Source organism: Spea bombifrons, chromosome 10 (genome assembly GCF_027358695.1).
Source record: "Spea bombifrons isolate aSpeBom1 chromosome 10, aSpeBom1.2.pri, whole genome shotgun sequence".
Lineage (NCBI taxonomy): Eukaryota > Metazoa > Chordata > Amphibia > Anura > Pelobatidae > Spea > Spea bombifrons.
In genome coordinates, this window is record NC_071096.1 from 34,322,605 (window position 1) to 34,347,615 (window position 25,011).

The following is a 25,011-nucleotide window of genomic DNA, read 5'->3' on the forward strand; positions in this document are numbered from 1 at the left end:
CCTGAAGGTCCGAGTGTTTATTCCAGTAACTTTTTATATATTTAAATATCTACTACATAATCCTTAAGGAGAAAAAATATAAATAAAACGGTAAAGGCAAGTCTGCTTTTCAGGAATGTTTTAGCTCCTTCATATTTCACACACAAACTATCTATCAGTCCTCTACCATTCTAAAAATAGGTTAGGCAAGGTTAACCAGTATACAGCTCACCGCAATATAGACTGGTAACATTTACCTGCGTAGCATGAAGCGGCAGCCATTTGTTACTAAAAATCATGGAAACCTGCAAATCTACCCTCTCGGCACTAGCGTGAACCCAATGGAAGGTGTGCACAAGCAAACTGAGCAGTGGCAACGGAGAAGCAAATATGCCCCAGGCACAGGATCTGACCAAACCACATTCTAAAAGCTGGGAAAGAGTCCGGAGGGTAGGCGAGTGTGAGTGGGGAAACAAGGCTGCAGGAATGTACAGAGTGAGATGGGGAGGGTAAGAACACAAAATCCCAGGAGATCCATTCAGGGAAAGCCGACTGTTTCCCTGTGGTACAGGCGAGGATCTGGAGAGGCCAGGCTGCTCCGTCCCAAGTTGGAAATAGGAGGAGCAGCAATGTCCTCGCCTTGCGTTCATTGCGTCATTCAGTGGCAGAATGTCCCTCAATCTTCTCTGCTTCCCCAAGGCCCAAAGTGCAATCATTGGCAATCCAGGGGCAGAGGCTTCAGCCCAGAGTTCCTTCAGCTGGGGTGGGGAGAGTGAGCATGGGCACAGCTCCATCTTATTGCCAGGACTGAGGAGGGAAGTTGCTTACTTCGGCAAGGTCCTGCATAGCCGAGCCCTTATGATTATATGTCAATTTGATCCGCATGCGCAGCTGTTGCTAGAATAATAATAAAAAAAAAAAAAGACAAAAATTCACATGAGCAAAGCATGGGTTACATACAAAACAACGTGGACATACGTTTTGCAGGAGGGAGCCAGGAGGCACAAGAAAGATCAGGAAAATAAGCAGGGACTTACTTTCTGGGGGTTGAGAACTTTAATGACCTGTGTGACACTCCCAGAGTTGAATGCTGGAAGGACATTACTGCTTGGGGAGAGGAGCTGCAGCTGGAACGTCTGGCAAAAAAAAAAAAAAGAAAAAAAAAAAAGAATTAGTTTCCAACTATATATGAACTACTGTTAAACATACCCCTACATTCACAATTGTGAGCTTTAGTCTGGCACACAGGGACTATAGCATGCCTATGTCACGGTCTGTGCTACCATCAGATTGTCCGCTACAAACCCAGCAGAATACAGAGATTAAAGTATCTACTAGCACCTATCATGTAAAAAACGCCTATGGGCAATGTATTTGGGAAGGTAGTCACTGATACATTCCGTCACTTTCATTGGATACCTTTGGTACTGCCGCCTGGAACACAAAGTCTGTCATTTCACTATCCGTGCTGTTGGACGCCTGTGTCGTTATCACAGTCACATTGGAGTTTCCACCGGATCTCTCGAAAGTGAAGTCTATCTTCAAGCCATTCTTGTTGTATGCAGTGATGGGTGGAATACCTACAAGAAAGGAAAGATTAGTCACGGAGGTTTAGTTTGGTACAGGGAGGAGCGGGACACTCGTAATACAGTTTATTACTAAGTGTGCAAACAAAGCAGAATACTTGTACCTGCAATGCCAGCCTTTTGTATTTAGAAGAAATGTGATATGTAATGGAACCCAGGGCAGAAGGGTAAAGTGTTTCAAGGGAAAACTAGAGAAATGTAAGGAAGTCCTTATCTTACCATAATTCCACACATTTACACCAATGAAACAGCTGGTGCAAAACATTTGTTTATATGTTTACTTTATGGCTGTATAATACTTTTCTTTGTACTGTATTGTTTGAGCTATTTTTGCCCCCCAAAACACAAAAAAACGAGTCACGTGGAACACCGACCTGAAATATCATTGAACAGAGGCTGTGATGAGAGTCCGTCTAACAAGAGCTGAGGGGCCGGCATCTGAGGGATGGGAGCAGGAGGCCCTGTAAGATTTTTCACAAGTAACAACTTGTTAGTCAAGTCTTCAATGAATAAAAAGGGGATCTGAGGTCTTATTGTTGAGTAGCACATAGTTGACCTCATGTTTATAGAAAAACTAAAGTTCTAGCACTCACCACCAAGGTTTAGGTCTCCAAGAAGATCTAATAGTTCCCCTCCGGCAGATGACTGTTTAGGAGGAGGCGCTGTGGGAATAACCAACTGAATATCGTTTCCTCCTAAGAGGTCTAATAAATCATTAGCCTGCAAGACAAGGAAAAAGTCATAATACAGGCTGATTTAGAAATCATCAGTGGTCCACCGGAAGAGAAAAGTTGTTCAATGCTCTCCACCTAAATGGACAAAATGTAAGGTTTTTTGCTTACCTGGCTGATTGGCTGCTGGTTGGATGGAACTGGTTTACTTTCTGTTATCGCAAGTTCTGTTTCTCCGTTGGTTTGGGCCAAGTCTGTTGGTCCATTTGAGAGAGTTTTCTCCATGATGGGCATTCTCTCCAAAAGTGCAGACCTACAGAGAAACAACAGTCAGACTTCCAACAAGTAAGAGACATCTGTCACGGACATAAGAGCAGGTCCCAGCTTACCTCATATGGTCATACTTCTTAAACAAAGCATTGTATTCCACCGCTCTTTGCTGCAGCTCGACATCAATGCTGCTGCCGTAGATTGAAACCACCTTCTTTATGCGACTGCAGAGAACAAACAGCATGTTACTAATTTAACACCTAGATCAATAGCATAGTCTCGCCCCATCCTTTCCAAAGCAGCTTTTTGTCACGATAATTCTTTGCCGTTTTCCCTCCCTCTTACATTTATTTACTTTATCACTGCATTCATATACTTACTTTACAGTGTTGTTGAACCTAGTGGAGTTTTTCATAATGGCCGTCAGGGCAAAGCCACGGGTAACTGATGCGGACATGTTTGAGATGAGAACGCTCTCTAAAATATCCAGAACTTCATCTTCTGTGACCTGAGATGAGACACAAGATCTTGAGACGCTCTACGTTTAAACCCACCATAAACTGTCCTCCTCAGAAACCTTTATTACCTGGATTGGCTCTTCTTCTTCACATTGTCCAGACACCAGCAGGTCTCCATACTCTCCTATACACCAGGAGGCCACCTGGACCAGCGGTTGCTACAGGGAACAGTGGTTGCACTTCAGAATCACAACATTAACATTGTTGGTACTACATGCTCTGGGCAATTCCCGCACAATAAGGAAGCATACCTGAGATATGTCATCCACTAATGCCTTGTAGAGCTTCTGTACGGTGTATTCGTGCATCTCTGAGCTATTGGTGATGAGCTGAATAAGATTTGGGACCGAGTCATCTCGTACATAACCTCCCGCCTAAAATACAAGGCGAGAGACAGATGCTGTCAAACTGCAAAGACTAAAGCAACAAAGCCAAAAACACATTCAAATGAAAGATAATTTGAACCAGGAAAAGAGGGTAGTAAATGTGAGAAATCAAAGACTACTATATTTAATGTTATGCGCTTACCGTAGTGAGGACTCTCATAATAGTGTCTATGTGCCACCTTTTTGAAGGAGCATACCTACAAGAAAACAGGCAGGTGAGAAAACAATACCCAGACATCCCTTTAATTCACAGATACGGGTTCATTCATTCTCCCCCGGCGAGTTAGGGTGCTGGCTGTACAATTCCAACGTTCTTACTTTTCTGCAGCTAGGAAGATCCCAGAGGCACAGTCGGCTTTAAATTCGGGTTCACAGGAGTCCAGGAAGTATAGCAGCTCTTTCATCATGCCACGAATGTTGTTTCCGTTCACCAAAGCAAAGCTCAGCTCCATTGCGCGCCTAGACAATAGTGCAATAGTTAGAGGCTACTCCTTATACAGCTGCTACATTTACCTTGAGATACTTTTGCAGGACAGGTGTTGGTGTTGTCAGGTTTTAAAGTATCAGCACAGTGACAAAACTCAGCCGATGGATCACTCAATAATCATCATTCAACAGGGCCAACACCTTCCTTTCGATGCAGGTAACATCACTATGTGGACCTGGACTGAACCTGTTTTACAGCACAGGTGCAAAATACATGGAAGTGCCCTACTGTGAATACCACAAACTAGAGTAAGCAAAGTCTACACATGATCTCAATAATAACTATGAAAACAATTATGAAACATACAGTGGTACATTAAGGTGGCAGAATGGATAGAAAGAGTAGGCCAGAAAGTCTGTTGTGTACTTCTTGAATCCGCTCTATTAATGTACATTTCTTACCGCTTAATAGACACGTCCAAGTCTTTCAGACAATCCACAATGGTGCTGCGGTGTCTCTGTACTGCATTGTGGTCCGTTTGAACCGTCTTTAACAGGGAAGTCAAAGCCACATATCTGGAAAAGAAACATAAATCCTTTGCTCCAGCCAAAACGCAGCCCAGTTATAGGGTCTACCTTAATCAGCCACCTAGAATAGGAAGATCCTCCGCGAATACTCACCGGATATTCTTGTCATTATTTAATAAGAATCTTCCTAAAATATTAATAGCCAGTACCTGTAAAGAGGTTAACAAAACCAGATTTAAAGCGAGTTACAGGCAGGGGGTAGCACATGCAAAGAGGAGGAAGAAATATGGAAGTTTGTAAAATGGACCAACAGTCCCACAGAGACAAAATACGCAACTTTACAGGCAAGACAAAGAGTAATACAGGTGAGGGGGGGGTTTATGGCACCTAAATAATGGAGGTGAAGGACAGAAGAAATTACAGGTCTCCAGGTCAAATGTACAAGGGATCGGTGACTTGTATAACTGAATAGATCGGGATAGAACTGTTATACACACCCGCAGGCCACTTTCTGATTTTATATCCATAATTGTCAAAACCGTTTCATACAGAATAGCATTGCCAACGTTTTTACTGGTCTCAGTATTGGTTGCAACCTAAAATTGAAAAACATTGTGCATTATAGTTGGCTTTGGCCCTTCCCGCCCTACCCTTCCATTACCCAAACCTCCAAAATCCAGGTATCTTAAGCCAGAGCTCTTTCTGATACAAAATTCACAAAGCCCCCTCTTGTGAATAGCAGCCACGACGTAAGTACCACACATGCCCCCTCTATTCTACAACACTGACACAGCCTTATCTCCGAACTTGTGCATTCAGCCTTTACTATTAATAGTGGATATTACCTCTATCAAAGTGAAGTAATAAATTTCAAGTCTGACACTATGCACCAGAATTACTTTTTATACACGGCATCTCCTGACTTTTTAGACAGACACTGATTGCTTTTTATACATTGTCTCTTTATGAATTGCTAAACTTGCTCACCTGAGCCAAGATATCATTCATGGCTTCACTCGAGTCATCGTCATTTCTACCAAGGATTCTCAGAAGCCTTAATATTCGAACCTGTTAAGAAAAAAATAAATAAAGTGTACATCAAGATTCAGTTGCAAAGCAGGCACATTTGAGAAGAGCACGTCAACAAATAAATTATTGCACATAGGAACAGGAGCAGCTTGTGCTGGTTTACTGGAGTCTCAGCACAGCGACAAGAAATGCAAAACCTCCGTTCCTCCACGAGCTACAGAGTAAAGTAACCCATAATGAACAGAGATCTCAGGCAATCAAAGGGAGTTAACTGTGGAAAAGCATGCATAGCAACTTCACCATAGCACAGGGCAGCCCTATACCTTACCTAGACAGACACAAAAGGATAAGAGACTGCATAAGACAAAGAAGCGTGGAGAGGAGGGTCAAATTTCTTCACTATATCAGCTGACAATTCGGTCCGGTAACGCATAACACGTGGCTTTTCTCAATACCACTTACCTGCAAAAAGGGGTCACTGATGCCAGACACATCATGCTCTGGAGAATATCCGGACATAATGAGGTTCTTAAGTATTCGAACTAACTGAGGGACGAGCTGTAGGAAAAGCAGAATGTAAACTCAGTGGCTCGAACACAAGAAGGTAATAATACTGCCATGATTAGAAATGGGACATTACAGCCAGCCCAACCACACACAAGTACTATGACCAAAGCACAAATCAGACATGTACAGTACAGGCTGGTGAGGGCTGCATCCAACATAGGTTACAAAAAAATTAAATAAAAAATGCTGATTGGAGACTGATCAAGCCAAGGCATAGACTGGTGGCAGCTTTATTAGATAAGGTGAGCACCGCTATACAAGCATCAAGGGTGGGTTTTAATCGCTAAAGATTGGTGTACGTCATAAAAAGCTTAGTTCTACCGACTACTGAACTGGTAAGTCAACACAAAGAGAACCAACAACTCTTACCTTTTCATTCTATCATTCAGCAGGATCCCAAGCAGACAGAGAACAAAAGACAGGAAGCAGGAGTTAGGGACACTGGTCGGCAGAGCACATGCTTTACTGCTCTGTGATAAATTAAACTTACAGAGCTCAAACAGGCAGCCCTGCTACCCGTCACTCACATGTTACTTATTACTATAACTGTGAGCTGGAAAAGGGTGTCTATTTCATAAAATCATAAAGGCCAGCGCTGGGAATTATGAAACTGCTTTTCCCTGCAATAAATATATACACACAGTTTCCTCAACCAATATCCCAGGCTCCTGTCTGTATGACTTTCTACTCAGAGGGACACAGGAGGCTATTTATTCAGCACAAGCCTGGCTCAGCGACCAACTGATCCCCCTGCGCTCATGTGACCAGACCCTGTAATAATCAGGAGGGCTTACACTGCCGCAGACATCAAAAGGTCTATTTTAAAGTGTTTGTATATACCGGAGTAGTGAGAATATTCTTTTCTCCTAACCAGTCACAACCCTGAACATGCAAATCAGTTATAGTGTATAGGACACATTACCAATGGGTAGTTAAATTAGTGTTTTTTACTCAAAAGAAGAACTACAATGTATGGGCAGACCAGAGCACATTAGAACTCTACCCTTATTGCTAATGCAATTACGCTACTCGAGCACATTGGTTTAGAAGCAAAAATCCAATTCCTACCTTCCTAAAGTGAGTGAGCATATCTGGGCTCCGCTCGCACATCTCTGTGAGGAGCACGACTGAGGTGTGAAGAACTCCTGTATTTATTAGAATAATAATAAAAAAATTTACACACCAGGGGTAACACAAGCCTTCTATCATAATGGAATAGAACTGCATGGGCAAGATTGGGAGGTCTTCCTCACAACTTACCATGATTCTTCTCATTGAGCAGGTTCTTTGTTGCTGGTAAAAACATTTCCATGAGCTCGGGGACTTTTCTGATGACGTGAACAGCGCACAGAGCAGCCTATGTCGTAAAAAGAGGTTAAACAAGGAATCCGGCCAAAAAGGCGAGATCTGCCTCCAAAATAATTTAAAGGGCCCTACTGTGAATCAACAAACACAACATTGCATTCTAAGCCCTAGACTTAGGACATTTTATCTATTTAAAAAAAGCAGCACGCAGTTTGTCATTATCCAAAAGAACGTGTAGAAAGGGAATGTAGCACATTTTAAATTAAGCACCTTTATTTCATAATGCCAGTAGTTGTGTATATTATTTGTATTGACAGCATATGCATATCTGTGTGTATTTGTATTATCCATATCTGGGTAGATGGGGACAAACATAACTATGGATACCTTTTTCCGTAGGTAAGAATTGGACGTTTTCAGTAGTTTTTCCACCTCTCCTGCCAAATCTCTGCACATTTCGGAGGATCCCATGCAGCCCAATGTACAGAGCGCCAACCCTTGCACATACTGAGTGCTATGATTCAGGTCACTAAAATAAAGGCACAAAGTATAGAACACATGATGATAGTGATGGGGATCAGCCAAAGAATCTCAGCCATAGGTTTAAATATACAGAGTGGACTATCTTATGCCAGCGCAGTTTTGACCCTGAAATTGCAGAGCCAAGTAAAATAAATTAGTAATATATACAGTCCGATACTGTAATCCTGCACAATTCACCAATAGAACTCTACTTCAACTACCTGGGTATTGTAAGGACCAGTTACATTGGGCAGAGTGCCATGTTTCTTACTTCTTGATGCAGTTTGTCATCAACAAATGGACATCTTGTCTCTCATCCAAGAGAAGCATTGCACCGAGGTACCCAATCCGTTTATCTGTGAACTTCTGAGAGGCGATAAGCTTCAGGCACTCCAACTGCGAAAAAAAGGACACAAAACACAGGAGCTTAATCACAATACTTGACACATTTCCCCATGCTACCTCTTTAGACTGTTTACACATATTTACACGTGTAACCGTATGGGCATTCTTCCTGATAACAGTCGCACACATGACAGCACAGTGAATGCGGCTGAGGCACACAAATATATATATATTTTACACTAAAGCAAGGTATACCTTGCAATTCCTCAGTATCCTGCAGACACATTTTGACTTTCTAGTCAGAGGGACACAGGTGGCTATATAATTAGCACATTTGACCGATTGATCCACCTGCGCTCACGTGATGAGACCCTGTAATAATCAGGAGGGCTTACACTGCAAAATCCTCATTGTGCACTCGCACAAAGGACAAAATTGCCAATTGTCAGATAAATTAGTATTTAAAAGGAAAACATTGGCAGAACAGAAGAAACGTGTAACATGTAAATATGAGATCACAGAGAGCGTGGCTGCATGTAAGCAGGCTATGCATATGCTTTTACACAGCCCCAGCGAGAAGATCAGCGCCTTTATGACATGAGCACAGGTGGGTTAATCAGCAGCCCACTGACTGGGAAAAGCACCTGTGTTTATGAGAATGGCTCCTGAGAAGCCGCTGTCACCGATACGTTTTACTACCTCCGAGAACCCACGCAATAATAAGCCTTCAGCTCAACGAAAACGTCCCCATGCTGTAACATGAGAAGTCTGTCCCGTGCAATGGCCGAATTCTCCCGTGCAATGGCACATAGGGGTCTATTCATTAAAGCACCACTTGTCAAGAGACTTTGCAGGAGCATTGCAGTTTTTAACTCTCTCACGTCACTATTCATTATAAACAGCCAACATTAGCTGGATATTCAGGTTAGAAGAGCTGAGCAGGCCCTGTATAATGTATAGTTCAATGGTTGAGGTGACTGAAGAAATCTCACTAATTATACATTATACAGGGCCAGCCAAGCGCTATCCTGCAGCAGAAGCTGACTGGGGTTGGCTCTCCATACTGTATAGTGAAGTCAAGAAGCTGGAAACCCACCTTGCCAATTCTCCCTTTAGTGAATATCCCCAGTGTATGGACAGAAATTGTACTCACCTGTCCAAAGTGAGCAGGGTACCCCAGCATATGCATGTACAGTAGCTTTGCCACATTGCGGCACCGATAGGTGTTGTCCTCCTCGCGGAATGATGAGCGAATTGCTGCACACTCCTTCTGGATCATCTCCCGCTCCTCCGCCTGTGTGCGCGCTGTCCGGATAGTCCGGATCAGCTCCCGCAGTCTGATAGGGGCCGGCATTCTCTGCACGAGACGCAAAAGAAAAACAGGACATTAGTGCTGTATTGCAAAAACCAAAGAGACCCCACAGGTTTCTACAGAGATATATAAATCAGTAAAGCAGCTAGAAGCTTAATGGGAACCCCCATATTCTGAAACAACGGAACCCTCGCTTACAAATACATGCCGAGCTACAGTATCCATCTCTCATCTCTCTCCGGCCATCCTGGGAGTGTTACATACAACACTAAAACCTTGCAGTAATGATTATACTTCTCCTTAATCCCAATGATGGTTTTCTTTACTTGACAGCAAAAAAAAACAAAACCTCTTTCCTAAAGAGCTCCTCCCTGGAAGCCATTTGGGATTTCATTACCCGCTTCAGGCAAACTGAAAATACTGGTTTCCTATTTTATTAAGTGGAATGCCGGTCGTAACGGTTTCCTAGACACCATTTCTTTTGAGAACCGTCACCGCGTGTAACCCGATCAGCACACAGGAGTTACCCAGCAAGGCTCCGGCCAAAACCTCACCGGCTTCCACTCACACTCTCGCCGGCCGAGCGGCAGCCCATTTGCCGAGGAGGGGAGGAAAAAGGCATGCACCGATCAATACTTTATGATCAATAGTGCAACCTGTGCAGTCATACTTTTATTAGGATATCACGTCAGACACTTCCTATTTTTTTCTGCTGTATCAATGTTAAAGAAAGGCCCTTTTCACATGGGGAGTCTTTGATAATTGGGACGTTTAATTAAAAGAAAGAATGTTTAATAATAGAGATGCATCTGAAAGGTAACGAAGGTGGCGAGGCTAGAATAGTCTGAGAAGGAACAAAAGACTCAGGTCAGACGCGTTTTCCAGAGGTTGTAATGTAATCCACGCGATGCATTTAAATGCCAAGGCAGTAAGCTATCGTTACTCTCCCCATAACCACCAAAAGGCTTAACTTCACGTAATCTGTTTTGAGAAATAATTCCGACACACAAAAAAAAAAAAATTATATAATATAAATATGTAAACAAAAATCAAATATTACCAGTTCCTCTCTCTGTGAATTCTGAACCCCGGGTTATCTCACTAAATTGCTTGTCAGAATGAGTGCAGTGAGGGGCTCTGGAGCACTTATGCAACCCCCACTGGCTGGCCACTCAAGATACCCACTACTCTTACAGTTCTCCATTAAACAATACATATAAATCAGTGAATTGTCTTATGTGACACGGACCTCCGCTAAGAATTTAGTTATGTTTTGTAGACTACGTCTAGACTGGGATTGGAGTAAATTTTGCCAAGCAGGCATTTCTAAACAAGGTCTTTCGGGGCACGCGGGACACCAGTGGGTCCACTCCCAGGGTCACCCCCTCGCTGTGTCTGCACACACTCAAATATTTAAAAAATAAAAGGGAAATTAATAGTTTTCAGCACCGTAAATCTCTCCTTTGAAAAAACAACAAACAATACAATAACAAACTTAATGGAGAGCAAACAAATTGTTGCAAAATGAAAGAGCCCTGTTATTGTTTTGTTAATAGTTAAAATATTATTCTTTTCATTGGAAATATTTTCATCTAATAAGCTTTATCTCTCTTATTCCTGCCAAAAGAAACCTAAATTATGATGGCAGATAAGATGAGTAAACATACCGCCAAAGAACTTGCTGTCTCGTCTTCAATGCAGTCTGTTAAATCCTTGGGATTTTTCATTTTTACTTTATTTTTTATTTTTTTAATTGCCTGCTCCTAGCACTTAGTCTCTATTTTTCTTTTCTGTAGTACAGTTCTTAGAGAACAGAGACAAAGAGCAGGTGCAGGGACAGGCGACACCAGGGATGCGAAGAGGAAAAAAGAATGGATAGAGGGTCTAGAAAAGAGGGCAATGGAGCAAGAAAAAGAGAAAACATCCAACAAATCAAGAGAGGGTAAAAGAAAATATGAGGGAATTAGCCTATCGCTGTGTGCATTCCACAGGGGCTCAGACGTCACATGATCGCAGACCCAACATCCAGCAAAAGACCTGCAGCCCAGCGGGGAAGAATCCAACGCACAAAGCGCTGCCTCCCCCATCATCCCCTCAGCACTGACCAGCGAGAACACGGCTATGCCCTTCATCGCCGCAGGCAGCTTCTCCCCGCTGCCCTGCCGACTGTTACAAAACGCAAGATCTGTTTACCAAATCCCGTAAGGCCGTCGAGTCTCAAAGAGTAATCTTGTTTTTTAACATTAACAGAAAGCGGCATGCCTCGTCTCCATGGATCAGTGCCTGGAATGCTACTTCGTAACCCGGTCCTGAAAGCAGCCTAGCTACACTTGTATCGTTAAAAAAAATAAATAAAAAAGAACGCACACCTAAGCCTTTCATCGGTTCCTGAGTTTGTCTGGTACTAAAATGTCCTGTGTTCTCAAAATAACATTTCTTACAGCTCAGGAACCCCTTATACATTCATACAAAATAATTAAATACGGGAAGATGCCGCGGGGAACACAAATGGACCGTTCTTATTGCTTTATTCTTATTTCACACCTTTCTATTACCTACGGCTACCTGTTTTTAAGGACAGCTTTTGCCACCGCCTGACCCTTCTGACTCACAAACCTGGCTCCTAAAACTTTAAGACTGGCATGTAACTTTTTCTACTTAATATCGCCATATATGTGGTTCAAGGTTCTTAGACAAACATTAAGCTTGTTCCTTTAATAGTTTCTTAAATCCTGCATAACTTCGACCTACATCCGATATACTTATGTTACACACCTGAAGCCTCCAGGCCAGACCACATGTAAGCGATCCCTAATGTATGTCGCGATATAAATAGTAATAACCAAACTGCTCCCTCCTCTAATTTTCCTTCAACAGTAACTGCCCTCCACCCCGCTCCAATCTATAATACTGCCAATCACACTCCTCTCTGTTGCTCGCATTTCTTACCTGGCTGCATTGATTTCTCTTTTTGTCCTATATTTGCCCGGCTTTAGACTCTCCTGTTTATTGATCGATACATCAATGACACATCTGTGAGTCACCTATGGAGACCCTCCACCCTTTAAACATCTGTAGAGAATCACCGCCTGGTCTAATCGCATCTGATCCTAAGCAAAGAGGCGTCTTGTGCGACGACGAACCAAGTCCACCTAAAGCCCTGCTGGACGCCTCTAAAATGCCGGGAAATTAAATGGAGCTGAATACCTGGTTCCTCCCAAGCCAAGTCTGGCCACGTCCACTTTCCTAAATTCTAGATTACCTCTCACCAACAATATCTTGCTTCTAACATCAATCCTGTCTTCTCCAACACTCATGGATATCCTTCTCCCAGACCTGTGTTACTAACCCCTCATCATAAAAAGTCTAACTGAAAGACGGTGCTCTATCATCCACATGGCTCTCACGCCCCTCAACACCACCTATGTAACATCTGTGCCATCTGAGCCCCCAACATACCAAAAGTCACTCTAATGCCATATTCTGATTATATATTTATAGCACTATACTATGACATTGCATCATATTCTCATGATACCTACATCACTTGCACCAATTTCCAGAAGCCTCACCAGGTAACAATATGTTCATCGCCAATTACATTCATGCCACTTGCAAGCTTTCTGAGCTCATTCACGGACATCATCATTATTCCCCTATGGTTCTCATTCTATTCTTAACATGTCCCAGGGGTCTTAGCGACCTCTGCCTTTCCTATTTAATTTCTCTGAGTTTAGTGTCTTTCTGGACAAACCGCGACAACGATTCAGTAAGGATACGAGATTTCGGTAAGGGTAAAATATAACGTATTCGCTGCAGTAAGTGAAATAAAACGCTTTTTGGCTAAAAGGATGCGACCCAAAGTAAACTTTCTGTTTTTACATCTGCTCAGGTAACCGCTGCAGCTGGTCTACAATAACAAATGAAAACTGTTTGGGGTAAATAAAGCATTCTGGAGATAAGAATCTCGTTAGAACGTTAGACGCTGTATATTTACACTTTCTACAGTTTATTAGAAGAGCCGCATGTTTCCAAGAAAAATTTTTATATCCCGTTAAAGATTTGACACCGTGTCAAACGCCCCCCCATTAACCACATGAGCCTTTCCCCAATCGTTCGGATCTTCACCTGAAGCCCACGAGATTAGCATCCCTTTGGTACTCTGATGTCAGCATGATGTCAGCCTCGCCGCCCCCTCTGGGGCACCTGAGGTCCACAAGACATCATTCAGCACCAGATAAAACTTAGACTCAAAAGCAGATAAACGGTTAAAATCGCTGCAAGGAGGAAATAAAGATCAGAAAGTGAAGTCAGCTTTCTGAATAACACATCCTGGTTTATGACATCATTCATGCACTTACCCCACCAACACTCAGTGACCCCCTAGTGCTCCCCTGTTGTAGCTATTATTTCTGCCCCCGTCCACCATGTCTTTACCCCTGTGCTCGGGGGTATAAACGAGGCTTCTCTGCTGTCAGCCCCCGGGTTCCGGGGGAGCTCAGTCCCATTACCCTCCATGTGTGGGTTAGTCACGTCACAGCCCCTGCAAGCTCAGCTGTTACCGAGGCCTGACAGGCGCTTCGGGTTTCATTCAGACACCTTGCCCCGTCTCCCCAGGACACGGCCCCTGCAGAGACAGTCCGAGGGCCAACCTGTGGGGCCCTTCCGCCTGCACACCGGTCTCTCCCGCCCTCAGCTGCGAGCTCCTGTATCAGAGCCCCCGAGACGGCTCTCCTCTACCTCAATAACTACCCGAGAGGCCTCCGCCTTTTGGCCCAAGTCACCAAGGTGCCCTACCTACCACCCAGTGCCACTGTCACAGCCCCCAGCGCCCGCTCTCACCGCCCGGTGGTGCTGCTCTTTCCTCGGCTCCGGGACACCCAAAATGGCGGCTGTTGGGCCGCAGTACCGCGGCTGCGCGGAAGGATCCCGTCAGGGCCGATTCCGTAGATCCGACCAACGGTTTTATGACACGGAGTCACTGACAAGCAGCCGTCCGGGAAGCCCCGCCAGTCAAAATGATGTACGGAAACCAAGGTATGGCGGCGGGCCGGACCTCTTTGCTTTCGGCGGAGGAACACTAGTGAAGTGTCAAGGGCTGCCAGTGATGACGTCAGCTCAGTGCCCCGTCACTGCCATACCCGGAAGCGAGAGAGGGCGGTGCCCGTGAAGTCACAAGCCACCTGACACCACCACCCAGGGGCCGGGCGGCGTGACGTCACGGGCACCTGTCATTGAGGGTCACCTCTTGCATCGGTTGCGACTAGTTCCTATCCGATAGAAGGCCCATGTCCTTTACAGGGATAGGAAATAGCTTGCTCAGTGTGTGTGAGCTATTTTCTATCCAGCAAAATTACCTTTTGCCCCCTAGTGGTCAGGTCCTATACAGGGATAGGAACTATCCAACTCATGGAAAGAGAGCTAGTTTATATCCCTGTAAAGGACCTTTTGCTCCATCGTGGCCAGGTCCTGTTAACGGATAGGAACTAGATGGTTCATGGCGAGAAATCTATTTACCATCCAGCTTAAGGACCCTTATACCTCTAGCTCACACAGGTCCCTTACAGGGATAGGAACTAGACGGTTTATAGTAAGAAATCTAGTTCCCATCCAGCTAAAGGACTTTTATACCATCAGGTAACAATGGTCCTTTACAAGGATACAATATCTAGTTCTTATACCGCAAAGGGACTCATACCTCAAGCTCACACAGGTCCCTTACTGGGACAGGAACTAAACAGTTTACGGTGAAAAATCTAGTTTCTATCCAGCTAAAGGACTTTCATACCTCCAGCTCACACAGGTCCCTTACAGGAATAGGAACTAGACAGTTCATAGTGAGAAATCTTGTTTCCATGGTCTTGCCATGGTCAAAAAGGCAGAAACATTGTCTATTAGATTTTATTTAATCTAACGCGGTTTCATAACATACCCAAAGATATTCCTAATAATAATTGTTGTGTTAATGAGTACCGACGTGTCCTTTTTATAACTCCAATTGTCTTCCATCTGTCCTGGATTCACACCTTAACCCTGTGTGGTCCCTAATCACCTGAGCAGGAGAAAGACACAACCAATGGAGCTTTTCTTGGATATTCTCCCTTGTGTATGGCGGTCCGACGCACACAGCTGAGATGTTCCCACTACCTTTGCACTTGTCCGCTGCACAATACTCGGTGGGCAACAGCTTATGCCTGGCTCCTATTCCAAAAAGCCGCCACCATGAGGACGTAATCTATTAATCTACCCATGTCACTAAAAAGTTAATGTTTTGTGAGTGGTTGAGATAGACTGTAGAAGAAGAAAACAGTATAAACATCTAGTTAAAGAAAAAAAAACAAACAAAAAACAAACAAACTGATTTTTAATTGCAATTCCAGATATATTACATGCGTTATGTTCATTTAATTATTCGTGAACATATATTATTATTATTATTACTATTATTTTGAAACATATACAGCTGTTGCTTTATTTTATCACATTCTCATATACATTGTGAAGGTCTCAATTACAGACATGGCATTTAGTCTATAACAAATGAGTCTATACACTAAAAAATGATGTGCAGGAGAGTTGAGCGGAGGCGCGAGAGACGCACTTACTGGAACAGAGAGAGACAAAGCCAGACACACTCACTGGCACAGAGAGAGACAGCGAGACACACTCACTGGCACAGAGAGAGAGACTCACTGGCACAGAGAGAGACACATACACTCACTGGCACAGAGAGAGAGACACACTCACTGGCACAGAGACAGAGACACACACTGGCACAGAGATAGAGACACACACACTGGCACAGAGACAGAGACACACACACACTGGCACAGAGAGAGTCTGAGACACTCACTGGCACAGAGAGAGAGAGACACACAACCACTGGCACAGAGAGAGACACAATCACTGGCACAGAGAGACACAATCACTGGCACAGAGACAGAGACACAATCACTGGCACAGAGACAGAGACACAATCACTGGCACAGAGAGAGACACAACCACTGGCACAGAGACAGAGACACAATCACTGGCACAGAGACAGAGACACAATCACTGGCACAGAGACAGAGACACAATCACTGGCACAGAGACAGAGACACAATCACTGGCACAGAGACAGAGACACAATCACTGGCACAGAGAGAGACACAACCACTGGCACAGAGAGACACAATCACTGGCACAGAGAGAGAGAGAGAGACTCACTGTGAATTATTTCACAGATTGAAGTTTTCTTCTGCCTCCATGATATTCTGTATTTTCAGGAGTTCTGTTAAAGCTTCATCCTCACATCCCATGCTATTGAAAAAGAAACAGCAGCCCAGCACAGCTCATTTGCAGTCATTTGCACTTCCCGCGCTGCTGCTTCTTCTTTTTCCTGTAGTTCTTTGTACCATGTGACCAAACAGTCACATGGTCTGCTGACATCACCAGAGTCCTTCTACTGGGTAGGAACTAGCCGCTACCCTGTTTGGTCGGAAAGTCGGGGGTGGCGTACCCCGCAGATTGGTGTCTGTAATGGAGGGCGAACAATGCAGGTCGGTCCCGCTGAAGTCACGTAATGCCTCACAGTTCTCCCCTCACGGTGCATCTTAAGGGTGGGAAACTCTGAATACCCCCCCGTGCCCCTGCCTGCCGTCATTATATTGCCCTGAGGGCAGTTCTGCAGATCCTGTCTGACTTGGACCTTCAGTTCTGGAAGCGTATCATGTCTGGTGTCACTTTACTGTGCAATAAGACAGCCGTTGGCTATGACAGGGGTGACCGACACATACGGCTTCAGTATCATTTATTTACTGATCATCATCCTGCTTGCTGGAGTTTTTCACCTAATACATGAAATTACATTATTATTATTATTCAAGTTGGCCGCGTGTCAGTTAGTACGGCTAGGAATTTCGCCTATACGTTGCGCAGCTCTGCAAACTATAAATCAATACTACTGTACTCTGAGGGTGGTAGATTAGTGGAACAGCCACCCAGCAGAAGTGGTAGAGACCAATGCTGTGAGAGAAATTAAACATTTATAAGATCGGTATGACTTCTGAGCCTGACGAAACCAACGACTGATTAATATTTTTATAGCAGGAAACTTAAGCAAACTAGATGGCCCGATGGATCTGATCTGCCGGCTAATTCTGTGTTTCTAATTTAAAAATGATTGCATCAGGCATTCGTTTAGCGTACGTGATGTCATTACTGCATGTCTGCATCCACTTCCATAAACTCTCTTTGAGGTCATTATAATTGGAGATAGTAATGAAGCCATCGCATTGTGTATTTATTTTATCGTTAAAGGCCGTGGACTGCCGACGAGATCGCTGCTTTGAGTTATGAACATTACAGAACCAAGTTACCTAAACAGGGGCTGCCAGACACAAGCAGGGAGTGGACCCTCCTGGCAGCTGTTATACAAGTAGAACTCATACCGGAGAAAGGCGCGACTAAGAAAGGTACGGCTGTCACTTTAGTGAACAAAATGTTACTTCACGTCCTGGCGAAGCTTTCATTTCCTCTGACTTCATCATTCTGATGTCATTCCGCTATTAGATTGTTGTTACCGTATTTAAAAGATTGAATGACTCAATAATGGATGCAGTCGCGTCCGTGTAAACTGTTTGGAGGCAAGACTTTTCTGTAATGCATCTGTCAAATCTGTGAACAAAAAGGCGATTATGCCATAAAGTGTGCTGCCTCCCACCTAAAATTATTTTACTGCGTTAAAAGAAACCAACGAAGCAGCTGCTGTATCTAAAGTGCAATTCAGTTTCTACATAGCATTATGGGGCAAGTGCACTCTTAGATTTATTATGGCGCAGCATTAACCCCGTTAGTTATCTGAATGTGCAGAAGCGCCAATGTGACTATTGAGTATACAAACCCCATTCATTCTGTGGAGCCGTACTACCCAATAGCATCCACTAGATGGTGCTCTCACAGAAGGAATGCCTGTATGTGCTTTTCAGATAAAGAATAAGTAATAATTTATATTTATGTACCATTTCTAATATTCTGCCAGCTATCGGCATTTTTTCACTCAAAATCGTTACTTCGAAATCCTAAAGCTTTATAGCAGAGTATTATATATATATCTGAATATTTGTATATTTCACTTTGATTAATATTATTTAGTTAATATTAAATTTACTATGTTTAACCTTTTTCCCCAATTATAGTGGTTGCTATGGGAACTGGAACTAAATGCATTGGCCAGTCAAAGATACGCAAGACTGGTAAGGACTTCTGTTTTACAGCATTATGCCAGTAGGAGGTGTTTAATGCATACAGTTAAATACTTTCTATGTTTCAATCACTTCTCTGATTTTATTAGTGAACATTTATAATGGCTATAGAACTGAAATTTAGAGCTGCACAGTTTTTTTTTGCTGTATTGAACACTCCTAACCTGCCTCTGTCGTAGCACTGTGCTTTGATGACCACAAATAACACAAAGTGGTCTCATAAGCAGATTGCTAGGATGATCAGACCTATTGTCAAACTTTGTAGGAATCACTTCTTATATGTAGCAAATGCAAAAGGTGTGTGTATCGTACAATAATATACAAAATAACAATATTTTGAATTGTCTATATATTTTTTTTTTATCGGTTTTACATGGCACATGACGGTGAAGTGTCTATTGTCTTTAAAAATGCTCTGTAGACATAAAACATTTTAGAACGCTGGCCTCCAATTCTCTTCAGCTTCATATTAACAATCTAATTATTCTCGATCTTGTTCCGATGTATATTCTGTAGAAAATTGGGCTCGCAAAATAATAAGAATAACAATAATGTAATCAATTTGTAGCCGTCCATGTATGAAGTTTTTACACGTTCTGTAAACAGTGTCTCAACACAAAATAGTTATTTGTTAACATTTAAAACACCAGTGAAAGCCCGCAGCGTTAGGAGGCCTTTCGTAATGGCACTCAGAGCAGTGCATGTACTAATAGTGGGTGATCCCCCTATGATCTCCTAAGGCTCTCTGCGCCTTTCAGTGGTGCAAGAAAAGGACATTTGAGCAGAAAAGCACAGCTCTTAAAGTTGATTTAATAATGAAGTCTGGGTTTACAACATTCCCGCAATAAAACCTGCATTTTTCCTTTTCTCGTGTAGGCGATGTTTTACAAGACAGTCATGCAGAAATAATTGCAAAGAGGAGTTTTCAGAGGTAGGAATTCTTTATTGTGCATCATTATTATTTGGGCATGATGAACGTCGCGGAAAATGAAAGACAATATTGTTAGACTAGGAGATTAACGACAAACCATCTATTGACAAGATAACAAGCTTCAGTGTTCTCGTTATTATTGCGTTTAATTCCTTTTTATTTTCTAGATGTTTGGAACCCATTATGATTACATATTTCTATAAAGTTCTTTAATGTGCTGAGCATCAGGGGAGAGTCATCTCGTCTCTGGTGTCTTCTTTTGTCTCAGGCAAATCTCTACCATTAATGACCTCCATGTTCTTGCATTTTTTGCACCTATTATATTGTCATTTTACTATTAAGCTGATGGTTGTTTCTTTGGGCAGGTATCTCCTACACCAACTATCCTTGACAATGTCAAAGGCCCCAGACTGTGTGTTTATTTCGGGTTCTGAAGAAGGGAAGTGGATATTAAAGCCAGAGATCTCCTTTGTGTTTTTTACTAGCCATACCCCATGTAAGTATTAGTTAGAAGGGTAAATTAATACCCTATTGTGCTCTGTCAATAATTACGGTGCTTTGTCTATGTTTGTTTCTTGGTGATTAAATATATCAAGTAACTTTTCTTGGGCTAAACCGCCATTCATGCAATGCTCCATGGGATGCAGTGACGACATCTCTAACACAATAGGAAGGTTTCGCGTATGCACGAGGTATTGACATTGCTTCTCCGTATGACTACTTGCCTTGTAAAATGAATTTGATTCTTTTTTTTCCATTAGGTGGAGATGCCTCCATAATACCTATGCTTGCCAGTGAGGATCAGCTTTTTCCAACAATAACATCAGAGAGTTATGGGGAAAATCCAGGTGATACCATCAACGTACCCGGACACTTGAACGCAACCTACAAAAGGAAGAGGAATGGTGACGACCTCTGTACCACAAATAAGAAGTTCAAACGTGATGATGGAGAGACGGCAAAAGGGGCTGAACCTCCTCACCAAGAAAGCAAGGTTTCTGATCCAGTGCCCTTGGCGGTAGCGGATGTGTACAGGACTGGGGCAAAGTGTGTCCCAGGAGAGACTCAGGACAGTCGTAACTCGGGGGCTGATTATCACAGCATTGGGGTACTCCGGATCAAACCAGGCCGCGGGGACCGTACTTTGTCTATGTCGTGCAGTGATAAGATGGCTCGTTGGAATGTGCTTGGCTGCCAGGGAGCTCTCCTCATGCACTGCCTCCAGAGGCCTATCTATCTGTCTGCGGTTGTGGTCGGAAAGTGTCCATTCAGCCATGATGCTATGGAGCGAGCTCTTGTCAACAGGTAATATGTGGACCAAAATGCACTGTGCTATATTATTATTTATTAAGTTCTACGCACAGAGCACGGGTCAGGGAGCGTGACTGGACCTTTTTCTTATTTTTCAGGTGCCTTAAGGTGGAATCACTGCCAGAGGGATTTCGGATAGAAAAGGTGCAAGTCTTGCAGTCAAAATTGCATTTTCATCATGGAAGAGATGCGCTTATGGAAAAGGGCTGCACCAGAAAACTTGTTCCATGCGGGGCAGGTGAGACAATCTTTTGCTGGCCATCGTATTTAAGCCCAAAATAGTATCAAATTCTCACCTGACACCCAATCAATATCATAATTAACACAGGATTATCCATATAACGAGACGGGCCTTTTACCGGATCCTTGTGTCTGCATTTGGAGAAGCATTTGGATAATTGCTAAAGATGCATTTCCTCAGGTTTTTATCCCAGTACATGCGCAGAAAGGCCTTCACAGTCTAGCAGGTTCTTTCCTGACACTCTTTACCCTTTCTATGGGTTATTACTATCACACAGTCTCTCCATATTTCGGTCAGACTGCAAATCAGAATCGTTATATTGTCGTAGTAGTAATGTGAAGCATTAACTGCATATTAAGGGTTGGCTTCTAGCCCTTCTTCAAAGTTTATGTAATTGAAGACAAGACTTTTAACTCATTAAAACTGAGCAAACATCAAAAGAATGGTCTTTCGCTTGCTATTTAATCTGGAAGCTATCAGTTATACAGCTATTATTATTTAACTGGAGTCCTGCAGGCTGGATAAAACTTCAGATTTTTTATTTTATTTTTTTTTACTTTTCTATGCAGATAAATATATGCTTATCCTTTTATGTTCTATTTTTTTTTCTTGTTACATGCGCCCTGTCCTACCATGTTAGAATGTCAATCAGTTTTACTTCCTTTTCTGCAGCTGTTAGCTGGAGCGCGGTGCCACACCAGCCGCTAGACGTCACGGCAAATGGCTACAGGCAAGGGACAACCAAAAAGGCGATTGGAAGCCCACAGTCCAGGTAAGAAGAACAAAACCAGTCGCCCGCTGCTGCAGTTTAAACCCCAGGTATCCTGAAAACTATACATATATCACAAGTCCTGTATTTAACATTCAAGAAAAGAAATAAACGGCAGAGGTGGCTGACTATTCCCATCTTCCGCAGGTCACGGATCTGTAAAGCAGAGCTGTTTGCGGCATTCCGGCAGCTGGTTCAGACATTACCACCAGAGCAGCTCTCTAAGTCCCTCAGGTAAAGCAACCAGTGAAGCACACAGAGTGCTTATTCGCTTAACTAGGCGATAAGGAGAGATAAAATGTTTGAGCCAGTGAACTATTCCTTGGCTCATGGTCCGGTGAATAAGCCCCGATGATTGTCTGCATGTGTATTATTTGTTTATATAGCGCCATCATATTCCGGTGCAGTGTACGATGAAAATCACGTGCATAGGATGCATATTATATGGTGTTCTGTTCAGTAAAGGGAGTTTTGTGTGTTTCCCCAACAAACCTGTCAGTAAATTTATGTGTAAGTACACGATTATGTATGCGGAATGGGCATCAATAATAATGTCTTTTACATAGATCATTAGTTACTACTAAACGAAATTATCTCATGGCAGGGAGATTTATTTGGAAAAAGCCAGCATGCATCATACGTGGGAAGGTGCAATGAAACAGCGTTAAAGCTGGTTTTGGATTTAAATGGGATGTGACATGTTTGGTGGCTAATGCCAGTTAGAGGCAGTGTGTGCATCTAATATCTGTTAGATAAGGATTGTTCAGAGGAGATCTACGGCCGATCAGCCCTCTGATGTGCAGGATCATCCTTGTTGATGTATGAATGTCATGTTGATGATTGTCGCAATTATGTACAGTGTAGGAATATACACTACTTTTGAGCGCTTTTCCCCCAAATTAGTCTCCAGTGATTAAACACGACCACTCCTAGGTTTCTCGCTGGCTGCAGTCACACTTTGTCCCGCTGCCAGGAAATATTGTCTAATGTCTGCAAATGTTTCCAGCTCTTGTGTAGAGCTCTCGGACCATGTTTCATGAATGAACCTTCTATTACCAGGAGAACACATCTGATTTCAGAGCACCGTAAAAACAAACAATTTACTTAGTCCCCGGTAAGCTGGCCTCGCCCTCACGGATACTCCGCTGCGGGATTTATTGCCTGTGTACCGCATCCAAAATTGGAGACTAATGTGCAAATGACAGCATTAAGTTGTAGCTGTCGTTTGTATGGCAACGTTAACTTCACCCCAAACCCACATCGAATGTATCGAACAATGTGGATGTCGTCCGTGCCACTTACTTATGCCACGTAACTAATACACATAGTAGAAGAGTTGGCATTTATTTTGTCATGGTACTGGTTGTTCTTGAGGACAGGAAGGGTATGAGCCATGTCCACTTTATTAAAGGGCACGTGTTTCTGTTATAGATATGTTTTATAAGATTTGTAGGTTTTATTTATTTCCTAATTTTTTGTTCTTGTTCGGCGTTATGAAGGACGAATCCCAGTAAGCTTTCCTTGCTTGACCCCTTAGGGGGAACTTACCAAGGTTGGCCTTTCATAATGCATCGGAAGGTTGGTGAGTTAAATCTCCCTCTTCACGAAAACTACGTGGTGTTTACACAGGAGCGTTATCTCCGAGTGCTCACAGTTTCTAACAAGGGGTGTTTAATGTCACAATGCCGGGATGCCATTATCTTTGATCCTGAAGCCACTTCCAGGCACGTCCTTTGTAAACAGTCTGCAGGAGGAGATGCGCTGCTCTCAGATACCGTATAGCATGCAGCTGTTCCTTTTAAGGTTGGGTCTTCTAAACAAATTTGCTCGGCTTAGCGTTTGGGTCATGTATTATCCATTTTATTACTTATATAGATAACAATATTTGCTGATGTTCTAATCTACAGGAAAAGTACATGGCGGTATTAACACAATGTTTTTTTTCAAGCCATCATAGAAAAAGGTGTAAAGTTGCATAAGCTTTCGGGTCCTCGGAGGGCATCTTTTTAAAGTGGAATACAGTTCCTCTTTACATTTCTTTAGGTGTCAGTTTGTCTAACCACACATACAGAGGAATCTATAGGACCTAAAAACAGGAATACGTTGACTGTATGCAGAGGTATCTGCTGAATAAACCCTACAATTCTTCGTTAACGTTCTAGTTCTTTACAGGCTTTGCAGATTAATTACCGCAAATGTTGTTGTTTTTTTTTTTTATTCCTGTAGGTATCTGTATTACTGTAATTGTGAGTAGACATTTATTTTCTAACGCTGTTCTCTAAAAGTGCTGTATGTAACGTTATGCTCTGCTTAACCTTAGCGTTGGAGAACTGAAGACATATTGTGATTACAAAGAGGCAGCCACCACTTACCAGGAAGCCTGGAGGCAGTTACGGGAACAAACATTCACATCATGGATCCGAACGCCGCGTGATTACCTTCTGTTTACCTGAAAGCAGCATTTACACACATTATGGTTTTACTATAACATTGGCATTAAAGTTCATCATCATGGCAGACTATACAGTAAGGTATATGACTTTTTTTTGTCATATCAGAAAACCATCCCACGTACATTGAACTGTAAATACACAATGCAGTGGCTGTCCGCTAGGGAGTACATTTACCATAAACACGTACAAGCCTCTCCTAGCCTCTGTAAGGCTTGCAAAGACTCATGGGAGTTGTAGTTTGGTGATGGGAGTTCCATGTCTCACCATCACTGCGTCTCATGACACTGGTTCTTCAACACGGTAATTCATCGTAACAGGTGAATTCCCACCCAATGTACAAATTGTCAGGATATGTAACCTTTTGCAAATGTGATTGTTCCTAGTGATTTTTCTGTGGTTTTCTAATTCATAAATACAAGCAAGGTTGTTTTCATTCCGAACCGTTGTTAACACAGGGTAACCGGAATGCTAACAATTTGTGGAGAGTTGGGGGAAAAAAATCACAGTTTACCTCTAAAGTGAATGCCGTTGTTGCTGGTTTTGGTTCTGATTAATTTGCCGGACAATTTTTATAGTAACCGCAGAACCATCTAATAAAAGCCGTGTGAATAAAAGGA

The 25,011-nt window shown here is 42.9% G+C and overlaps 2 protein-coding genes and 1 non-coding gene across 3 annotated transcripts; 1 reads left to right on the plus strand and 2 right to left on the minus strand.

Moving 5' to 3' along the window:
- Nucleotides 1-415: 415 nt before the first annotated feature.
- Nucleotides 416-9,489, minus strand: AP1G1 (adaptor related protein complex 1 subunit gamma 1). Its single transcript, XM_053449373.1, has 22 exons — nt 9,286-9,489; nt 8,059-8,183; nt 7,653-7,794; nt 7,221-7,317; nt 7,029-7,105; nt 5,856-5,951; nt 5,352-5,432; nt 4,862-4,960; nt 4,518-4,573; nt 4,299-4,412; nt 3,729-3,869; nt 3,553-3,607; nt 3,276-3,398; nt 3,093-3,182; nt 2,887-3,014; nt 2,626-2,730; nt 2,408-2,549; nt 2,159-2,285; nt 1,940-2,026; nt 1,399-1,559; nt 1,017-1,115; nt 416-876 (listed from the first exon to the last, which is right to left on the minus strand). Exons 1-22 carry the CDS (start codon nt 9,484-9,486, stop codon nt 775-777), a joined length of 2,448 nt encoding a protein of 815 aa, XP_053305348.1. The 5' UTR covers nt 9,487-9,489; the 3' UTR covers nt 416-774.
- LOC128468096 (small nucleolar RNA SNORD71) lies at nt 3,950-4,034 on the minus strand. The gene has a single exon (XR_008345813.1). It is a non-coding gene; the product is annotated as a small nucleolar RNA SNORD71 (small nucleolar RNA).
- Nucleotides 9,490-16,927: 7,438 nt separating the features above from the next.
- ADAT1 (adenosine deaminase tRNA specific 1) lies at nt 16,928-25,008 on the plus strand. The gene is made up of 10 exons (XM_053449374.1): nt 16,928-16,985; nt 17,746-17,900; nt 18,624-18,680; nt 19,566-19,620; nt 19,986-20,116; nt 20,382-20,925; nt 21,030-21,169; nt 21,845-21,944; nt 22,089-22,175; nt 24,262-25,008. Exons 1-10 carry the CDS (start codon nt 16,966-16,968, stop codon nt 24,392-24,394), a joined length of 1,422 nt encoding a protein of 473 aa, XP_053305349.1. The 5' UTR covers nt 16,928-16,965; the 3' UTR covers nt 24,395-25,008.
- The last annotated feature ends 3 nt before the right edge of the window (nt 25,009-25,011 follow it).